The sequence below is a fragment of the Mauremys mutica genome, chromosome 4, assembly GCF_020497125.1.
Source record: "Mauremys mutica isolate MM-2020 ecotype Southern chromosome 4, ASM2049712v1, whole genome shotgun sequence".
NCBI lineage: Eukaryota > Metazoa > Chordata > Testudines > Geoemydidae > Mauremys > Mauremys mutica.
The window spans coordinates 30,820,070-30,842,494 of NC_059075.1; the positions used below are offsets into that span (position 1 = coordinate 30,820,070).

The following is a 22,425-nucleotide window of genomic DNA, read 5'->3' on the forward strand; positions in this document are numbered from 1 at the left end:
TGCTCCATCCCAAAATTAGATAGTTGCGTTGAATCCCGCCTGTTTGAATGTGCCGTCACCAAGACATATTTTTATCCCTTGGTAACTAACTTCACTCCAAGACCATACTTTCCATATAGTTACATTTTTCCTTAAATATTACCCATACATAATTATTATAGATCTTGTTACAAGCTATCTGTCTATGCCTTGCAGGTTACCCCTATGGATAAATACTTTTCAAGACATGTGTTTGGAGTAGTGAGTTTGTCAGGCCTGAAACAAGAGTTGTTTTCAAAGAAGAGAGGATCCTTTGCCAAGGGGCCTCTGTGTCTCAATGGGCCACATCTACACAAGAAACCAAGTGGCTTCGGTCACGTTTGTCAGTGACGTTCCCTATTGGACATTTGCTGGGTCACTACCTGGTCTTCTGTGCACACCTTTACCAAACACTATACTACACTATTATGACTGCATCTAGGCTAGATACAAATTTTGGAAAGTCAGTTCTACAGTTGCTGTTTAAATAGCCTCTGAGTCTCACCCCCTTCTATTACTGCTTGTGAGTCACGTGAGCAGAATACATGTCTGCAACCACTTGAAGAAGAAAAAACAGTTAGTTACTGGACTGTAACTGTTGTTCTTTGAGATGCGGATGCAGATGTGTATTCCATGGCATGTTCTCTATCCCTTCCAGTGTGAAGGAACTGAGGAGGATCAGGGCAGTTCCACCCTTAAATAGCCTTGGGAGGGACCAGAAAAAAAGGCATGAGGGCACATGCACAAAGTTCTCTGTCTTCAGCACGCTGAGCATGTGCACATCTGAGTGGAATGCACATCTGTCCCCGCATCTTGAAAAACAACAGTTATGGCACAAGTAAATAACTAATTTTTTCAATGTTTATGAAATAAAATATCATGGGATTTCAGTTTTGGGAAAATTTTTGAAATTTTGGCTTTTTGTTTTAGTATAGAAAAAAAATGTTTTCCCCCAAACTCAAAAACATTCACAAAATTGAAATTCAGCTTCCTGAACAGCTCTAGTTAATATAATGTAACATAAAAGTCAAAATCATACAGTCAAGATTAAACTAAACATTAATTAAATATTTTGGGAATATTGCATTTCAGGGAAAATTCTGAGATTTTGGTTTTTTTCAAAACCACATGAAATGAAACCATATTTTGCAACCTCAGAATTTCCCACAGAATGGAAATTCTGAATTTTGACCTTCTCTAATACCCAGATTGGTCTTTAGCAAATCTCACATTTACATTTTAAATCTCTCTGATAAATGCAGATAAATAATTGCACTTGTTTACTCATGTTCTTTCTTTTTAAAAAAAATAAATCTTGTTTTCAGAATGTAGGTAGGAAAGTGAGGTAAACTGTTTTTATGTCCTTTCTACAGAATTCTGGAGCCTACAAGCAGTGTGCCAACAAGTCAACTCGAGCAGAATGTAACTGCAATGACAACGAGAAACTTTCCTTTTTTGTTGCTTTCTCAGATTGCAAGGAGAAGGTGAGAACTGTAACAAGACAAGCTTGAAAATAATTTTTATTAAGACTGAATTCTGCCCTTAGCTACGTCTAGGCAACTCTCCTGACTTGAGTAAGAATTGTATGGATGAAACGGGGGCAAAAAATCTAACTCTGAAGGAGACATCCCAGCTCATCATTCTAGGTATGTGAGTGTGGAAGAGTTGACTCACTGTTAACACTCCCCCTTCTAGCTGGGCATGATGTAGCAGCTCTTTCTGCTCTAGTACTCCCCTGCCAATAGTCATTCTGGTCCTGTGGTGGTCTCATCTCCCAATTCATCCTCTGGCCAAGTCACATTTTAATTGCACCCCTTCTAGTGTAACAAAAGTACAACTGAAAGTCCAAAGCTGTTGTAATACAAATTATCCTTTTGCCCCCTCTTGGGCTACTATTTAGCTCTTTCTTGACGCTCCATCTTCAGCCACACTCTGGGCTAAGCAGTCCTTGTATCAGGCTTATACATGCCTTTCTCAGGGCTGGTTGGAGAACTCAAGCCCACCTTCAAATCTATGTTCTGGCCTAGAGGACCCTGTCTTAAGTAGCTGGGTCTTCTTCAGACATGCTGCTATTTCCCTGGGCCCATCCTATCTCTCATTCCTCCTGTGCTACTTCCCAGCATCCTGTGCTTAACACAGCCTCTCCTCTGTTTAACCAGGCCTCTAGCTTCTCTCTAGGCCTTCCCAGCTCCTCCTTTCTCTCCTTGAACACCACTCCTTCAGGCAGGGCCGGCTCTAGGTGTTTTGCCGCCTCAAGCAAAAAAAAAACCCCTCCAAGACCGTAACTGCCAAAGCAAAACAAAAACAAAAAACCACAGAGAGCACAACTGCCAAAGCAAAACAAAAACAAAAAACCCTCCCAGAATGCCACCCATGGAATTGTGCTGCCCCAAGCACGCGTTTGGTTTGCTGGTGCCTAGAGCCAGTCCTGCCTTCAGAACTCCTCTGTGCCATGCTACCTTTCCAGGGCCACCACTGGGATTAATTCCTGTAGCTAATTCCTGTAGCTTTCTTCCATCTGCTTTCCCCAGGCCTTTCCCAGACAGAGGGAATCTCACTACCTTTTCTCTCTTGGTTTCTCTGTCTGGGACCTCCCCTCTAGCTTTCAGATCCTTCTTTTATCCACTTATCCCCAGCTAGATCTAATAACAAATCAACTCTGACACATCCTCCAGGTGCGTCACGGTGGGCTAACTGAGCTCTCAGATGCCTGTAAACCTTTGTTCATCTGTATGGGATAGACACCCCATCACAGTGAGGCTTCAGTGTTTAATGAGTGAATTAAAGAAGCAACACAATCTTTTATTTTAAATGTAACTAAATAGTAATATACAACTTCAATTTTAGGCTTTGAGGATGAAATATCCAGTTACAAGACTTCCAGTCCATTTCAGAGTTGACAGTGAGAATGAATATACACCACTGGTATCTCCTTTTTTTGTCACAGTCACAGAGGTTAACCATAGGACAAACTGGGAAGTTGCAGGTATGGATAGAGGAGTTGCAGAAAAGTTCTTTTTGATAACAGACAAGCCTAGGAACAAATGTTAAAATCTGTAAGACTTCTCTCTAAATGGGCATTTCTGCTGGAAGTTTACCCTTCCTTTCTCATCTATTTTCTTAACGGATCCAGGCAAGGACTCCTGTTTAGCCCCTGATGTGTGTACTAGATCTGTCTCAGTGGTCAAGTAGGACAGTGGAGGGTTGTGAGACTGAGCATTGTCTGATTTCTCTCAGCCAAGACATTCTACTGTTAAAAATACAGAGTAAAAGATGCAAGAGGAAAATGTAAAACCCCAGCCATTGAGTTAAATGGGTGCAGGATTCAACCCCCTAACATTTAAAATATCACATAGGACCCAACTGGGCAGTCTCCTTCCACAGACACATGAAGACTATAAAAGCAGCAAAGAGTCCTGTGCCACCTTATAGACTAACAGAAGTTTTGGAGCATGAGCTTTTGTGGGTGAATACCCACTTCGTCGGATGCATTGAAGACTATGGGAGTTTTACTTGCACGAGGTACTGCAGGATTGGAGCTATTGAATTTTTGGCCCCATAGAAGTCAATGGCAAAATTCACAGTAGATAGGATTTCACCCATGGATCTTCAAATTTAAAAATTATGCAAGCTGTTCAAGGCAGGGACGTCGGCTTTAAGTGTATTTGTACAGAGCCTAGCCCATGGGTCCTGATGCTGATGTGGTTCTCTGAGACCTATTGTAATCAAATAAAAATTAGCATCATAATATTAGAACAGAAGGATTTAAATTTGTCCAAATTAGGATGCAGAGTGTAATCAAACATATTAGCTGCCTAGGTTAATCGATTACCATTTCTAAAAGAAATGATTGAACAAAATCGCCATTAAATCATTTCTGTTTGGGCCATATATACACCTCTACCCCGATATAACGCTGTCCTCGGGAGCCAAAAAATCTTACCGCGTTATAGGTGAAACCGCGTTATATCGAACTTGCTTTGATCCACCGGAGTGCGCAGCCCTCCCCCGCCCCGCGCCCCCCCCCCCCCGGAGCACTGCTTTACTGCGTTATATTCAAATTTGTGTTACATCGGGTCGCGTTATATCAGAGTAGAGGTGTAGGAGCAAAATACCTGGGAACCAACCTCCTTTCTGAGCATTGCTTAAGAACAGTTGTATATAAATAATAAAATAATGCTCCTGCAAGAATATTATTCCCTTTCCCTTGTTTTCTGTTATTTCTCTTGCTTTCCTACTTTCACTATGATTTGTTTTTATTCATTGGAGTATCAGTATAATTTATTTTCTAACCTCCTCAGCGCAGGAACCATATTTTTCTCTTTGTATATCAAGAAGCATGAATACCTATGGAGCAACAAAAATAATATTTTTGATTCATTAAAATTGAGGCACCATATTATAAGTAAAAAGAAATTGAGAGAAATATTAGGTGACTCACCTTACACTCAATTCTCTTGCATTTCTTCTTGCTTGACTGTAACATTGTATGTAAGAATCTCTCCAGACGTACTGTTGGAAGAAGTGAGCTCTGGGGAGGTGGATGAAAAAGGAGGAGGGGCAGTCACGTGACATATGGGACTATGGACAGACTTCTGCACAGAATAGGGAATAAAGGTGATGGGGAGGATACAAAGGGGTGGTGAGGAGAGAGTCTTGGGTGAGTGAGGGGGGAGCAGGAGGAGATGCAGGAGGGAGTGGAGCTGGGTAGGACCTAGCAGGTGAAGAGAAGTCTGACCTTGATGAACAAGTTTCAGGGAGGGCAGTTCAGGGCTCTAAAAAAAAAAAAATGTGTGACGTGAGTAAAGTCACAAGGGAAGAAGATAATTTTAGCAACAGCATTTTAACTAAACTGAGGGGAGCAAGAGGAGAGGCACTGAGGCCAGAGAAGAGAAGGCCGCAGGAGTAAGGTGACCAGATGTCCCGTTTTTAAAGGGACAGTCCCATTTTTTGAGACTTTTTCTTATATTGGCTCCTATTACCCCCCACTCCCTGTCCCATTTTTTCACAGTTATCATCTGGTAACCCTATGCAGCAGTCAAATGAAGAGATGACCAAGGCAGGGAGCAGAGGTTGAGGGGTGGGGATGAAGAACAGAGGGGATTCAATAACAGCCTAGCCCTAGGTGACACAGTGGAGTAAAAGGCAGCATGGAGATTGCAAGTCTGAGTGGTGGGGAGGTCAGGGACAGACTGAGGAGCAGGAGTGGCTCAAAGTAGCAGGAACTGTCTGTAATGAATCTTATTTTCCTTTGTCTCCTGTTGGCCTAGAGGGAATCCCCTCAGACCTAGAAAGCACTTTGAAGTCCTCAGAGGGTGATGATCTAGGAGGCCAGGACATTCAGGTTCAAGATAGAGACTGTATTTCTGCCACTTCCACACCTGTTTCAGCGGACAATTCTGCTGGGTCCTTAGCAATCACATACACTTTGGTTTGAAGGGTTGTGATACCACATAAGATAAGAGCATTGCAACATTTCAGGGAATGCTGTAGCCCTCAGAGGGCAGAACCCTACTCATTTTGGTTAAAATCAGAAAACCTGAAAATCTGATTTCCACTGTGTGAGAGGAAAAACAGCCCCTCAGAGTTCCCATTTGGTGCTGCAGGCAGAGGAATCTTTATGGTGGCACACATATCCTAGCAGTTTAATATGCTGCTCTTATGGGATACACAGCTTAGCCTATATAAGTAATAAAGTGTATAGCCCTTTAGTTTTAAGTTGTCATCTGTAGCAACTGTCAGAGTTTCAGGATAACTGCAATTTCCCCTCCATGGTCCCTCAAGGGCACCCACTTAAGATTTCAGGCTCCCAGCCATCACGTCTCTTAGGTGGAGACTGGTGCTTCTTTCTCCCTCCTGACAAGGAGTTTTAAGGCTGCACAGCCCATGCCATCCACTGTGATATCCCCAGCAGGCCAGGTCACCTAATGGCCAGCATTGTCCAAGGACAATGTTTTCACCAGTGACCACACAGCTCTTCCAAAGCAAAGTACATTTATTCTTAGCCAAAAGCATCACAGAGAAAACATATAAAAAAATCAATGAACAGATTTAAACATGCACTAAACAGTCCAAGAATCAACCAGAAATCTTATGGGTACTAGTAAGCCAAAGTCTTTCCAACTTTTCAGCAAGGGCTGGGGTCCTCTCTAGGACCTGAGATCCTGACCATTTTTTTTAATCAGATGCAAGAGACACACAGAAGTCTTTTTAAACTCAGCCCTAAACCAGTATATACAAACTACCCCATTAGAGAGTACTCCTCTGGAGCTGTTTACAATCTGTGGGACTGTAGTGATCACACCACACACACACACACGTTCTGAGTTCCTGGAGGAGCTCTGATAACTTTGCCCCATGGAGTTGCATACAATCTTTGGCCTACAATGATACATAAACATTTGAAACTTAATACAATAAGATCCCCAAAGATACTGCAACAGCAACCTTAAAGTATGTTCCTTTATTTTGCTTTTTGTAATACTGTATAATTGGAGTCCCCAGTCTATATGTTTTTGTGGATGCAGGGAAATTTTTCAAGAAAAGGGAGACTTTTTTTTAAACAAGAAGGCAAAAATGTCCTAATTATCCTTACTCTGTGATGCTCAGAAACTCAATGATAGGTGAGTGATCAAAACTACATAAAGGCTGGATCCTACAAGATTCTGAGCACCTCTCATAGTATTGAGTGCCCCTAGCTCCCATTTTCTTTAATGGAAGTTCATGGTACTTAGCATCTCACAGGAAGCTCTCACCATCTCACAGAGGTAGGCCTTTAGACTAAATGGGCTAACACACGCCTCTTCCCTTGTCTGTCTGTCTGACTCATAGAACCTATATTACCAACTACCCGTAATATAGAAAATGGAATTATTTTAAAAATGTGGGGGAAATAAAAAATGGAATAACTCTACTATTTTACAGGTACCAATGAAACACCAAGCATGTTAAAAATGAGAGCGTATTTAGCTGATAAACTCAACATTACACTGTATAATCCAGAAGCCCTAGCCCTAAACATATATGTAAGTTTGTTTTTTTTATTTCAGATAAAAATAAATATTTTGGACAAAAATGGGCATGAATCGAAACTACATATCCAAACACCATTCAACTCTGAGGAAGTTCTGATCTGAATACAAGCTTCCTTTCCGTATAAAACCCAGATCCAAGCACACCCATTCATAGATCAGACCGATGTGTAATCTGGATAAACTGTCTTTTATACCTTATGACCATACCATATATAGCCTTTAAAGGTGCTGATCCTTTAAGATAGTAAAGAAAGTATTTGGTAGTTGTTTCACATATGATCCTTTTGACTATGTTACTTTATAAGTTTTGTTCAAGACATTACCATCACTTATTTCACCAGCCTGTTTTATATGCAGTCACCAAGATGTTCCTTTGGAAAAAATACTGATTACTAAATAAGGGCATATTTGATCTATCAATCTAATCTACTTTATCTATCTAATCTAATATAATCTATCCATAGATTATGTTTTCTAAGCAGTTTTAGTAAGCCTCTATTCTGGGTACAGTCTTTCAAAGCCACTTTTAAATATTTTGCTTAAACTTTTAAATATCACAACTGCATATTAGAGCCGAGCAAAATTTGGAATTTCAGTTCCATCCCATAAGAAATTTTGGGGGAAGTTCTATGACTTGTATTATGCAAGAGGTCAAACTAAATGATCACACAGGATGAAACTTTGAAATTTCTATATTTTTTTGCTGAATGGAAATTCTGAAAATTTTCACTGCAGAAACTTCAAAATGTTTCATTTCAACATTTTTCATTTTTGATAGAATCAAAACATTCTGACATTTCTGAAATCTAAATGTTTCATTTTGTTTTGTTGAAATGACCCGAAAGCTTCTTTCAAGTCAGATCAACATTAAATTCATTTTCCTAGCTTGGTGAGCTGGATCCACATTGTATTGTGGGAGATGTAGTCTTCCAGGGAACCAGTCTACAACTCCCATAAGGCCATGTGCTAGGGAAATACAGTTTATATCTTTTATTAACTGATCTGAAGTTAAATGTTTTGGGGCAGTTCAGTAAACAAAATATTCTAATTCTGGTTAAACTGAGTCCAAAAAAAGTAATTTCATTTTTTCTATGGAAAATCAAAAATATTGGCATAACTTTATTTTTGTTTTCAGTTGAAAAATCATTCTAATGGAAAATTCTCAAACAGCTCTCCTGCCTAGTACTCTAGCAGCCCTGTCTTCCAAAATGTTTTTTTAAATAATTTTATTAAAATGAAGTAGTATTTTATTAAAAATATGCTTTGCATATTTTAGCTTTTTTGCTTTCTTCTAAAGTTGTCAATAGAAGTATTAAAATAATATTAAGCACAGATTAAAAATTAAATTTTGAAAGATTTTGGTGTGTTTGGGAGAGTCCTACACTTTTCTTCTGTATAAAAGAGTATGGGCCAAATACAGCCCAGGTGTAACTCCAATGAATTTATGGCCATTTATACCGGGGCTAAGATTAGCACTTGGTTTTTCATTTAACTTCTTTCAGAAGTTAGATTGCTCTTTCTAAACTAGGCCATTTACGGAAGCAGAAACCAACATTGGCATTTTCTAGTGAGGTATTCAGGGGACCAGTTATGGCCCCATTTCCTAGTAAATCTACTTAGAAATGCCACTTTCTGAGAGCAATCCACTCTGCATGTTTTGGAGCAGTAGAACCCATGTCCTCTGCCCCTTCAAAATGTAAAAAACACTCTAATTTGTCCTAGAGTGCTAATGGGATTGGGAACTACTCAGTCTTTTGATTTCCACATCAGCTATTCTGAAGTGGAATTGGAAGTAGGCAAGAATATTCTGTTCCCTTTGCCCCCATGCTGTCCTGCTGCTGAGTCTTCTCTGATAATGAGGGAAATGAAGATGACCCTCTAGATTTTAGGAGCAACCTCTGGAGAAAACATGCGGTTTGCAGTGGCTCTCCTCATGGTCTGCTCCCCACCCCTTGTCATTTTTATGTTGATGCACACCATAATCAAGAAATCACGCACTGTTAGAGGAAGATTGTCAGCCCACTGATGGCCCCAATTAATCCCCTGCCCTACTGCATCTGCAAGCAAAATAGGTTTGTCCCTCACTAGTTGCTCTTACTTTTGCCAACCTTGCATGCAAAACTGCAAAAAAGTTTCAAGGAACCAGCTGAAAATGCTTTCTGTGCATGTTTCTGCTCAACAGGGCCTTCAATATGTATTTTCTTTAATTAAACAAATTTTGTTCTTAAAACAAGAGATCCATCAATGCTGTTTTGTTTTGTTTTCACAGGGGTCTGAGCTTTTTCATTTCAGGGTAGCAACTATTCCTGGAGTCTCCTTTTGCAATCTACTTGATGAATTTCAGGTACAGTAAATAGCCCATAATTTCAACAAATGGCACTTTAAAAAAATGATCACAGCATTTCAAATGAAAGACGAGAGCTGTCACAAAAGGTGTACTTGCTAAACTTGGATTTACACATTTTGTAAAACAGGGATACTGCCCCCACATTTTGCCATTCACACAACTGGTCTTCCTCAGATGTATCCCAGAGTCCAAAATTTCCACAGCATTTTGTGGAAGTTGCTGGGCCTTGCAGCCAGGGGCGGCTCTAGACCCTAGCGCGCCAAGCAGGCGCGTGGGGCGGCCCTTTCCCGGGGGGGCGGCATTTGGCTCCGGTGGACCTGCCGCAGGCATGACTGCGGCGGGTCCCCTCTTCCCGCGGCTCCGGTTGAGCTCCCGCAGGCATGCCTGCGGCAGGTCAACCGGAGCCGCGGGACCACGGCACCCGCCGCAGTCATGTCTGCGGCAGGTCCGCTCGTCCCGGGCTCCGGTGGACCTGCCGCAGGCATGCCTGCGGGAGCTCAACCGGAGCCGTGGGAAGAGGGGGCCCGCCGCGGGACCGGGGAAGGGCGGCGCAGCGCACCGCGCTGCTTGGGGCAGCCTGATTTCTAGAGCCGCCCCTGCTTGCAGCTCTCCTAAGGAGCTATTAGGAGTTGCACAATGGCAGGTGAGGATGACCAGACTCCAAGTGACTAAGCAAATTAACAGGAAGTGGATACTGGCAATAAAAAGTGAGTTTCAGCTTCCTTATATAGCTGGCCATTCCATTTTTGGTGGTCGTAAGCCAGAGGAAGAAAGCAAGTATCAAATGGGAACACTGCCCCAGTCGTACTAAGCCACTACTTCTCTGCAGCAGGTATGGGACTCCTGCAGCTCTGTCCTGGCTCCCTGGTCAGTATGGTGCCTGGCCTACCTATTCCCAGAATTTACACTTCAAAAGGGATTACAAAAGGCATGGAAAGTTAATGAATGCAAATTAATACAATCTCCAGTCCCCTTCCTGTAACCTTTGGGTGGGCCAGAGTTTACTTCATTGCCCTTCTTCAATGCCTAAAAACCCCACCTCCCATAGAAAAGTAGCTGGAGACCCAGAGTTCAGTCTCTAAGGATTTTCAGCAAGGATTGCACAGGGTCAACCTCCCCACATTCAAGTTCCAAAAGGAACTAAAGAAATGAATTTAATTAAATAACTTTATAAAATCTTACTATAAAGAAACAATCTAATTTTTACAGCATAACATGGCTATTTTATAATCCCCAGACATTATCTTCACAGTTATACAGAAATATAAATAAAGAAAACAAATTGAGATCTGAACAGTTAAGTCCCCAAAAGCTTAGGTTTAGTTCACCTACGTCTCCATTAGAGTTTTTGATCAACAAATCTATACACCCCTCCACTTGCTTATAGGAAGATTCAGTTGGAATCCATGCAGACTCTTCTGCTGCTGAAATCACTGTTAGCCCCTCAGCTAACTGGTTAACCAATCACTCAGTTAAGTGTATAGATTTAAAGAAAACCCTGTTACAAGAAAATACAAAACTGAGAATAACAAAATATAAATGACTCTTTCCCCATTACTACATTTAAGGAAAAGTTGGTGAGTTAGTTGAGACAATTTAGCTAGAACAGTTTAGCTAAAATCAAAACAACATTCAAAGCATACAACTAACGTTATTTTCCCTCCCAGTTTGCTATAATTAATTTTCTATACAATATAAATAAAATTTACTGTAATGGACATTGCCCAGGCTTCCCGTTTAGAGGGTTCACAATATCACCAACCTGCTGCAAAATGCTTCAGAGCTAAGGACAAGCGCCTGCTTTCTGCTCCTGGGCTCAGCTTCTGTCAGCTCACACAGGGGACATGGCCCTTTGTAAAGCAGCTGCCCTGACTGCTTGCCCTCATGGAGTCTGACCCCAGCAACATGGAACCTATTGGAGCAGACCCAAAACTTCCACACACAAATCCAGAAGCTTCTGGATGTGGAGTGCTAAATCTGCCGAGCAACAATGATCCGGACACTACTCACTTCTACCTCCCGCAATGAGTCTCTTAAAGAGATATCGCCCTATTAGGCACATGGGTTACGTTCCCACTTGCAGATGCCCACATTATTTTATGTAACTATTACTACTAACAATAATAATATGTGAGTACTTCCATAGCACTTATCCATAGATCTCAAAGTACTTTAAGAAAAGGTCAATATCATTATCCCCATTTTACAGAGGGGCAACATAGCACCTAGAGGCCCAAATCAGGATCAGGGCTCCATTATGCTGAGTGATACACAAATCCATAAAATAGATACATAATCCCTGCTCCATAGTGAAAGAAGACAAGTGATATATTAAGGGTGGGGAGAGAGGGTGTATTTGAGCTAACTGAGGAGATATCTGAGCCATTAGCAATTATAGATTCCAGAGGACTGGAAGAAGGCAAATATAGTGCCAGTCCATAAAAAGGGGAATAAGGACAACCCAGAGAATTACAGACCAGTCATCTTAACTTCAGTACCTGGAAAGATAATGGAGAAAATAATCAAGCAATCAATTTGCAAACACCTAGAAAATAATAAGGTGATAAGGAACAGTCAGCATGGATTTGTTAAAACCAACCCAATAGCTTTCTTGGGTAACAAGCCTTGTGGATGAGGGGAAGCGGTAGATGTGGTATATCTTGGTTTTAGTAAAGCTTTTGATACTGTCTCGCATGACCTTCTCAGAAACAAACTAGGGAAATGCAGTCTAGATGGAGCTACTATAAGGTGAGTGCATAACTAGTAGGACAACCATTCCCAGAGAGTAGTTATCAGTGGTTCACAGTCAAGCTGGAAGCCCATGTCAAATGGGGTCCCACTGGGTCCAGTTCTGTTCAATGTCTTCAATAATGATTTAAATAATGGCATAGAGAGTACACTTGTAAAGTTTGTGGATGATGCCAAGATGGGAGGGGTTGCAACTGCTTTGGAGGATAGGATTAAAATTCAAAATGATCTGGACAAACTGGAGAAATGGCCTGAAATAAATAGGATGAAATTCAATAAGGACAAATGCAAAGTACTCCATTTAGGAAGGAACAATCAGTTGCACACATACAAAATGGGAAATGACTAGCTAGGAAAGGAATCTGAGGTTATAGTGGATCACAGGCTAAATATGAGTCAACAGTGCAACACTGTTGCAAAAAAAGCAAACATCATTCTGGGATGTATTAGCAGGAATGTTGTAAGCAAGACACAAGAAGTAATTTTTCTGCTCTACTCCATGCTGATAAGGCCTCAACTGGAGTATTGTGTCCAGTTCTGGGTACCACATTTCAGGAAAGATGTGGACAAATTGGAGAAAGTCCATAGGAGAGAAAAAATTATTAAAGATCTAGAAAACATGACCTATGAGGAAAGATTGACAAAAATGGGTGTGTTTAGTTTGGAAAAGAGAAAACTGAGGGGAGGGACATAACAGTTTTCAAGCACATAAAAAGTTACAAGGAAGAGGGTGAAACAATGTTCTAGTTAATCTCTGAGGATAGAACAAGAAGCAATAGGCTTAAACTGCAGCAAGGGCAGTTTAGGTTAGACATTAGGAAACTCTTCCTGACTGTCAGGGTAGTTAAGCACTGGAACAAATTGCCAAGGGAGGTTGTGGAATCTCCATCACTGGAGGTTTTTAAGAACAGTTTAGACAAATACCCATCAGAAATTGTCCTGGCTTGAAGGCAGGGGACTGGACTAGATGACCTCGAGGTCCCTTCCAGTCCTACACTTCTATGATTCTGTAACTTCTACATAATTGTTTTTATTTACAAAAATACGTTTCCCCACTCCATCTTCTCACTGTGCCTCCCCCGCAGCTTTGAACCTAGGTGTTCTATGCTGGAATTTTTGTTGTAGGTGTTGTGACAGAGATGGGTCTTTGGAGAGAGATTTGTAAGAAGGGACGAGTAGTGGCTTTATGAATCAGCTTAGGAAGAGCATTCCCCGTTTAAAGAACAAAGTGGAAGAAAGTATATATATGTCTGTCTGAGAAGCTGAATATGAGGCCTTGAAGCTGGCATCACTGGAAGAGCAGATGAGGCAGGGAGTGATGCAGTCAGATATCAGAGCAGATAGGTAGGGAAAGGGAGCTCCATAACTGGTCTTGATAGGAAGAACAAGAAACTTGAACTTGATACAGTGGCTGAGTGAGCATAGGTGCTGGAACTAGGAGTGCTGGGGGTGCTGCCGCACCCCCTGGCTTGAAGTGGTTTCCATCAGAGACAGGGTTTACAATTTGGTTCAGTGGTTCTCAGCACCCCCACTATACAAATTGTTCCAGCATCCCTGTAAGTGAGAGCCCCATGGTAGGAAGTATCCAAAGAAGGGATGATGATGTGGTCAAAGCCGTGGCCAAGGAAGATGGACACCAGCAGTTGCTTTTTGTACAGACTGGGGGAGGGGGCTGATTTGAGTATGAGGGAGGCCAGAGAAAAAGAGGTTGCAGTAGTGAACATGGAAGATGCTGAGAGCCTGGGTCAGAGCATTAGCGCAGAAAGAAATGTTCAGATTTTGGAAATGTGATGAAGGCAGTAGTGGCAGGGTTTGGACCCTTACATTAGTGAGCAATGAGGAGGCTGGTGGTGGTGGTGACAGTCAGGAAGAAAGGGCAAAGCAGAGAGGGTTTCAGATCATGAGCACAATCTCTTGCTATGTTCCTAACACGGTTCAGTTCATGGCACTGCTTGATTAAGAACTAAGTTTTTAGGGCAGTTTTGCCAGTCCTCCAATGCAGCTGCTTAGAGAACCAAAGCAATTTCAGTCGGAAAACCCAGAAGAAAGATTTTATTTACTAACCATAAATTTGTGCTTGGATATTATGGTCATGAGTGTGTTAGAAATACATGGGTGGGCAGATTAGATAGCAACAGCTTTTATATCTTTAAGAATTATAGTTAGGATTTGATAGGCATCAATGACATGTTGGAAAAATAGATATTTTTTTTACAGCAAGATAGGTAACACATTGTAGAGTCCTAGTGTAGTCCTGTCAAGATGTAATTTTACCTCTGTGTAGCTGGTCAAGATGAATCATAGGCTAAGCCAGGCCTGCACAACATACGGCCCCCGGGCCACATGTGGCCTGCATGGGCTCACTGTGCAGCCCGCGGGGGGTGAGTAGGTGGGCTCAATGTGTGTCCATTCCCTGTCTCCCCCCCCGCCAGCCCTGGAGCGTCACTGCCGGAACAAAAGCTGTGCAAAAGCTTTGCAGCCCTCCCCCAGCGCCCACCTGGAAGAGACGCCAAGGGGGCTTCCGGCGGGAGACAGGATCATCTGCAGTGGACCTCACTCACCTGAGCAGCTGCTGGGCCTTCGGTGAGTGTTTGACCCTGTGATCCACCCCACCCCCCCAGCCACCACTCCTGCAAACACTGGGCAAGAGGCAGCCCCATCCCCCACCCCCAGTGAGGCTATGGTGAGGGGCAGCAGGGGAGGAAGGAAGCCACATGTGATGGCAGTCCCCTCCCCCCAGCACCCACCATCCTCTCCCAGAGCCCACACCCCCTCTCCAGCCCCCAAACTCTGTTCCAGAGCCTGCACCCAGCCTTCCGCACTCCCTCCCAAAGCCTGCACCCCTCCACCCATCCTGCACCCCCACCCTGTGCCCCAGCCCAGAGCCTGCACCCAGAACCCAAACTCCATCCCAGAACCTGCACCCCAGACTCCAGCCCAGAGCCCAACCTCTCAACCGTCCTACACCCCAATCCCCTGCCCCAACCCAGGGCCTGCACCCAGGCCTCCTCCCCCCCACCCAAACTCCCTCGCAGAGCCTTAGGCAGGTGGGGGGTGGAGTTCAGGGGGGCGGGCTCTGAGCATTCTGGGCACCACCAAAATTTCTACAAACCTGCCGCCTCTGATACTTGGGGGGCAGGGTGAGGAGGTGAGCGGCAAGTCGGTGGATGGAGGGGGGCATCCATTTTCAGTATTTTAATTTTTGGTACTGCATTGATTGACTGCTGTGTGCATTAATATAGTGACCCCCTGGGTCTTTGAATGAGGCTTTATACTTGGGGGCGGTGAAGAGGTGAGTGGCGAGTCAGTGGCTGGAGGGGGGCAAATCTCCCAGATTCAAAATCTGGGACTGTGTCCATTGGTCTTTTTTGCTGCTTTTCTCTGGGCTGGGGGTTGTTCCAATACTGCAAAGGAAGGTGCTTGCTTCTAACCGCCGAGGCCATCAGTATGTCTGCTCTTCTCTAGTCATCCCACTTGACAAGTCTGATTGTCCTTGGTCTGGCTCCCAGCCCCTTTCCAAGGGTTGCAGCTGTCTGGACAGGGCCGGCTCCAGACCCCAGCGCGCCAAGCAGGCACGTGGGGCGGCATTATCCCGGCAGGGCGGCATTTGGCTCCGGCGGACCTTCTGCAGTCATGCCTGCGGGAGGTCCACCGGAGCCCCGGGATGAGCAGACCTGCCGCAGGCATGACTGCGGCGGGTGGGCTGGTCCCGCGGCTCGGACGGAGCTCCCGCAGGCATGACTGCGGATGCTCCACCGGAGCCCTGGGACCACGGGACGGTCCGCAGGCATTTCTGCCCCGGCCGCGGGACCGGGGAAGGGCGGCATGAGCAGCGTGGCGCGCCGCCCTGCTTGGGGCGGCGGAATTTCTAGAGCCGCCCCTGTGTCTGGAGGTGCTGCCTTCCACGCCTTCCTTATTCACATCTCATTCATTCAACAGGGCATTTGATCACACAGTGGGGGGATGATCTTATTCTACTTCTAGCAAAAAGACATTTTTCTTTTACCTTAATTAGGGGCCTTAGGGGCCCGCTATAACATATTACCAAGCTTCAATACAAAGTCATATAAAAGTTATACAAAAATGCATAATGCAGAGAGTTATCTACAACTGCATTGATTGGCTGCTGCGTGCAGTAATATAGTGACCTCTGGGTCTTTGAATGAGGCTTTATACTTAGGGGCGGGGGGCAAAGAGGCGAGCAGTGAGCCAGCAGGGGTTCTAGGGGCGGGCATGGGGATTTCTGGCAGGGGAGGGAGAAGGTGAAAGGAGGCGAGTGGTGGGGGACTGACTAGGAGGGACGCAGCAAGCCAGCAGGTGGCTAGGGGGTGAAGAGGAGTGTGATGGTGGGGCCGAGCAAGGAGGGGGCGGGTCCTATTTTACTGCTGTGATCTGGTCACCCTATGCATGCTGTTTCTCCCCTCCCGCCCCACCACCTTCCTTTTCGGCCCACAGCTGTTTCGGCGGGGAGGCGCTGGGGAAGGAGAGTTTGTTTCCGTGAGGCAGGCGGCGCTGGGGGGCGGGGCGTTTCTGCAGGGCCGGGCAGGCAGCTCTGGGCTGAGGGGTGTTTCAGCGGGGCTGGGGTGTTTCGGCCCTCAGCTGTTTTCTTTGGAGTAATATGGCCCTTGCCGCTTTACAAGTTGTGCAGGCCTGGGCTAAGCAGAATTTCTAAGAGGAAGCTGCTGATGAAGGAAGAGATAATGTAATATTTAACCAAGGAAACCATTTTTATGAGAGATGAGTATAAAGAACTATTGGACTTGGAGGGATAGCTCAGTGATTTGAGCATTAGCCTGCTAAACCCAGAGTTGTGAGTTCAGCCCTTGAGGGGGCCATTTGGGGATTGGTCCTGCTTTAAGCAGGTGGTTGGACTAGATGATCTCCTGAGGTCCCTTCCAACCCTAATAATCTATGATTCTAAGACAGACTGTTTCACACCTTCAAAGATCTTAACTAACTAGTGAAGGTTGAAAGCATGGAGTTTTATGTAAAAGGATTGCTAGGTTTTTTTAAAAAGTGTAGACTCTTATTTCACTGAAGCAATTGCTAGACTATATTTACAGCCATAGCCATGGCAAATTGCATTCATTAAAACAGTGGTTTTCAAACTTTTTCTTGGCGACCCAGTTGAAGAAAATTGTTGATGCCCATGAACCAATGCAGCTGGGGATGAGGGGTTTGGGGTGTGGGGGTGAGGGCTCTGGGGTGGGGCAGAGCATTGGGGTGTGGGGGTGAGGGCTCTGGGGTGGGGCCAGGAATGAGGGGTTCGGGAGGGGACTCTGGGTTGGGGGGGGCCACGGGGCTGGGGCATGGGGTTGGGGCACAGGCTTACCTCGGGCAGCTCCCGGTCAGCAGTGCAGCAGGAGTGCTATGGCAGGCTTCTTGCCTGTCCTAGCGCCATGGACCGCACTGCACCCCAGAAGCAGCCACCACCAGGTCCGACTCCTAGGCAGAGGCTCACAAGTGGCTCGGCGCAGCTCTCACACGCAGACACTGCCCCCCAGCCCCCAGCTACCATTAGCCAGGAACCAGTCAATGGTAGTGCGGAGCCGGTGCTCGGGGCAGGGGCAGCACATGGAGCCCCATGGCCCCTCACCTAGGAGCCGGACCTGCTGCTGACCACTTCCAGGGCACAGGGCAGTGTCAGAACAGGTAGGAACTAGCCTGCCTTAGCCAGACAGCATCGCCGACGGGACTTTTAACAGCCCGGTCGGCGGTGCTGACCAGAGCCTCCGTGACCCAGTGCCTTACATTCCACGACCCAGTACTGGGTCGCAACCCGCAGTTTGAAAACCACTGCATTAAAGGACATTGTGGTCCTTAAAATAATATCTAAGATCAGTGTTCTCTGTAGGAGAAAAGTATTTTCTTTTATATTGTACAAAAGACTGTCCTGAGCATAACAAATGCAAAATAATGTTTCACAAAAAATGATAGTCTAGCGTATACTAACCAAACTCATCCCTGGTATAACTGCTTTTGTGGAGTCATGCCAGGAATGAACCAGACCCAGTAAACCTTCTGTGAAGCCTATCCGGGTTTGTTAATACATCAAAGTAAGAAGGCATGTGCATAATCTGAACTTAGAGTACTTTTATATAGTCCAAAATATTATATCTGAACTGTTTAGTTGTCTAATTTAATCCCCAACATTGGTCCCATTGAAGCAATGGCAAAACTTCTGCTGATTTCAATGGAGCAGAACTGGGTCCTATGATTGTCAGCTCCCGGGGAAGAGAATCTCCCTTTTCTTTCTCTTTGTTGAGCACACTAACAGTATTAACAAATAATAAATCGGACATGTTAAAACTTTGATATAGTATTTTAGTAGTTAGATTAAGACAATATAAGGATATGTTAAATGTTTTCTGTTGCAGATTTATGTTGATGATGCTCCTTTGGCCTTCCCAGGACAATATCTTGTTAGCACAGTAACAGCTGTATTAGTAGGAGGCATCATCTTTGTCATATTTATGATGCAAATATATGAAATAAACATATGGAACAAAGTGAAAAGTAAAGTGAGGAAAAAGAACAAAGTATCGGTGTCTGAAACCTCAGCAAGTGTTACTTCTACTTCTTCCTAGGTTGGACAACCACACTTCTAAATGAAATACAAGGTGACACCCAATAGCAAGTTATTCCATCCCCCTTTATTAAATCTCTCTCTTACCTACATTTCCCAAGACAGACGTTGAAAGTAATTCCTATTTAATATTGTTATGTTATCTATCTTCCTTCATTGATATTTTTACATATGTAATTTTTCCATCAGGATTTGGTTTCTTTATAAATGTATGTATTGAAATCTAGAGGAAAATATATTCATTTACAAATTATTTTATTAGGAAAGTGTTTTCAGATGTTGTAAAGAACTTCATTTGTAATAAGGTACTACTTAACATAAGTGAGAGTGCCAATACAGTAAAAGTCTGTAACAACACTTTCACTTTGTTATGAAGAGAACCGGGAAGCCTTGGCTAGGCAGTGCTGCAATGTTGTTCCGTTTATTCACCTCGGCGAAATAAAAAGAGACCCGCTTGCTACAATATTGACCTCCCGTGGTTCAGCAAATTCTCTGGTTTGGCTCTGGTCAGATCCCGAGGGTACCAGACTAGAGAGGTTCAACCTGTATAAATTACTCAAGTTTGTTGTATTTGGCTATTAAAGGGCAAACACAAGAACAGACTTGGCTAATTAGTGTTCTTCCATCCTGTGGTTGGATGTGCTTGCTGTGTGCATGCCCTGCATGTTACTGCAGTTTGCAGCATAATCCTGTCTGCACTATCCAAGTCTCAAGGTTTTGTTGGTCCTTATTGTTATGAGCACCAAATGCACTCTTAAAACTGAAAAAATAAAACCTCTTGTGGGTGAGTAACTACCAGTAGTGGGTGAATAAAGGTTCCTTCAAGATTCATAGCTAAAGTTCATTCTTCTTGAGAATCCTCACAAGTTTCTGGCATTTTGTTACTTTTATGTATTCAATAAAATCTAATATGTGGTTCACCTATTTCTCCAGAGGGACTTGATCACTTTCACTTTAAATCTTGAGTATTGGAGCTTGAATATACTTTAGAGTGCAATATAAAATTAGGTGGATTCATGGAGCTAGTAGAAGAAAAGCTGGATCCAACAATATAATTTAAAAAATAGGGAGTGAGAAAGAAGGCTGGGATTAGAACTAGCTGGGAATTTTTTAACAAAACATTTTTCACAGGAAAATCCAATTTGTCAAAATCAAAAACTTTTTGTGGAAACATATTCATTTCAACAAAACATTTGTCAAGGATAGAATTTCAATTGAGAGAGGCATGCACACACCCCACCTCCATAATATCCAATTATTCAGTGATTAGGACACTTAGTTGGATTGTGCGAGATCTACGTTCAAGTCCCTGCTCTGCCTAATTCAGGGCAGGGACTTGGGCTGGGCTCTCCCACACACCTGTTAAGTATCCTGATCACTGGGTTATAGAGACAATGTTCTCCCTTGCATGAATGCTCTCTCTCCCACTCCCTGCCCCCTCTTTATATTATTAATTCAAAGTGGAACAACTCCAGTTGGTGAGAGATTGAGGCTATAGCCTGGTGATTAGGGCACACTCTTGGGATGGTTATTGGATATTCTGGGGTTGGTATCACCCCAGGTATGGTTATTGGCTCACCTGGCAAACCACAACTCATCTGGAATGGTTATCAGCTATTCTGGGGTGGGTCTGTCATAGTTTTTTGTGAAATTTTTTTGAAAGGTCTTATTTTCATTCTGATGTGGAACAAAAACAAATGTTGAAATCTTGAATTTTTTTTACAAAATGGAATTTCCAGTCAGCCCTAGTTGGGATGTGCACCACAAGGAAGTGGGAGATAAGAAAAGGGAACTAGAAGGAGCTGGTATGAACAATACATGAAAGCGTTTAGAAGAGGGGAGAAGATAGTATATTTGGAGGTAATGAGGGAGGTCAGGGAATGTTAGGTTACAGTAGAGGTTTGGCTGAGGAGAGATCTCCTTAAATTAACCTAAAAGAAGACCATCAGTACTCAATATGTTAGCCTGATGAGTTAGCTGGAGAATGACACAATGTGCTCCCTTGCTCAAAGAGCTGAGTGTAATGCTTAATATTATGGAAGTTCCATATATATATATGGTAAATGATTTTACTTGGCAGGTTTCGTATGTTTATCCAATTTTGGAAAAAAGTAAACCATGGGTCTGAAACAATCTAGCATGCTTTCCTCAAAGATTTTCCAAATACAGTAGGCCACAGTGCTGCACCTGAGTATGGTCAGAGGGAACGAAACAAGAATGCGGCACACCAGAAAGAAGCCACGGAATGGCTCTTAACAGTTATGGCGCACCAAGTGGACATGCTCTAGGAGATACTAGCTCTTCAACTGAGCAGCCTCACTCCCGCCCTCTCATGCAGCTGCTGTCGCAAAACTCTTTCCCATGTGCTCCCGCCACACCGCCAACACACTCTTATCAACCTCCTGGCTCAATTCTCTACCCACAGCATTCCACTCCTCCCTCCTCACCAGGGGTGACTCTAGGTATTTTGCCACCCCAAGCACGGCAGGCAGGCTGCCTTCGGCAACTTGCCTGCGGGAGATCCCCGGTCCCACGGATTCGGCGACAGCTTGCGGGAGGTCCGCCAAAGCCGCAGGACCAGCGGACCCTCGTGGTGACCGGCAAAGTGCCCCCCCCGCCGTGGCTTGCCGCCCCAGGCACACACTTGGCATGCTGGTGCCTGGAGCCACCCCTGCTCCTCACAGTCCCGCAGTGCGGAATCCCACTACCCACTGCATTCAACACCCATCCCTCTGCTGTTTGGCCCTACTGAAGTACAGCACCCGCTGCATCATACTCCAAAGGAGAAGGTTGGGTATGATCCCCTGGACATACACAAATCTGTAGCTGTCCTGGGACCCCCTCCTCCTCTTGAGACCTTCCATTCCCCCATTCCTTCCAGTTCCCCCCCCCCCCCCATGGCCCTCCCTGCTGATGAATTTTTTCATTTGACTCCCCTCTGGTTGTTATCTTCAGGGCCACCGAGAGTGGGTTCGGGCCCCAGTGAAAAAAAATTTTCAGGCCCCCCAGCAAGGGCAGACTGACTAAACAGGGCTGACAAAGCTGGGCCCCGGGCCCCATTCCGGACTGCCATGCCCTGGTAATTTGTACCGGCTTTCCCCACCTCTCGTCGGCCCTTATTCTTTCAATAAAAGAATTGTGTGTGTTTGAAAGCAATTTTTATTCTATTAAATTAAAGCAAAAAGAGCACTGCAAAGCAACATACATGCAGCTATGTTAAGGCCCCTTCTTGCATCATGTGCACCAATCACCTCCTAGCATTACAAGCACTGCAATCCCAAGCATAGCAACAAATATTAGTGACTTTCAGCTTCAAATTGCTGCGTCAAAGCCAGGGATGGCTCCAGGGTTTTTGCCGCCCCAAGCAGCGGGGGAAAAAAAAAAGCCACAATCACGATCGGCAGCACTTCAGTGGCAGCTCCACCGTGCCGCTTTCTTCTTCGGCGGCAGGTCCTTCCCTCCGAGAGGGACCAAGGGACCTGCCGTCAGATTGCCACCGAAGAGCCGGGCATGCCACCCCTTCCCCTTGGCCACCCCAAGCACCTGCTTGCTGCGCTGGTGCCTGGATCTGGCCCTGCTCAAAGCATCCCTGATCCTTATGGCCCCGTGCTGTGCCCCTCTAATAGCCCTGGTCTTTGCCTGTTCAAACTTAGTCTCCAGGCTCTGAGCCTCTGTGGTCCAGCCCTGAGTGA

At 44.5% G+C, this 22,425-nt stretch overlaps 1 protein-coding gene and 1 long non-coding RNA gene across 5 annotated transcripts in view; one reads left to right on the top strand and one right to left on the bottom strand.

Annotated features, from left to right (window-relative positions):
- Positions 1-19,583, top strand: part of CATSPERB (cation channel sperm associated auxiliary subunit beta) — a 92,791-nt gene extending 73,208 nt beyond the window's left edge. For 3 of the 4 annotated variants that reach the window (XM_045016604.1, XM_045016606.1, XM_045016607.1), the window contains 5 exons: positions 1,392-1,502; positions 2,866-3,004; positions 6,943-7,043; positions 9,322-9,396; positions 18,525-19,583. In XM_045016604.1, coding sequence (XP_044872539.1) covers positions 1,392-1,502; positions 2,866-3,004; positions 6,943-7,043; positions 9,322-9,396; positions 18,525-18,734 — 636 coding nt within the window. In that variant the 3' untranslated portion in view covers positions 18,735-19,583. The remainder of the gene's footprint in view (positions 1-1,391; positions 1,503-2,865; positions 3,005-6,942; positions 7,044-9,321; positions 9,397-18,524) is intronic. The other variant, XM_045016605.1, reaches the window with a different exon arrangement.
- Positions 2,930-11,248, bottom strand: LOC123370241. Its single transcript, XR_006579319.1, has 5 exons — positions 11,162-11,248; positions 4,757-4,793; positions 4,460-4,549; positions 4,312-4,365; positions 2,930-3,052 (listed from the first exon to the last, which is right to left on the bottom strand). It is a non-coding gene; the product is annotated as an uncharacterized LOC123370241 (long non-coding RNA).
- Positions 19,584-22,425: the final 2,842 nt, after the last annotated feature.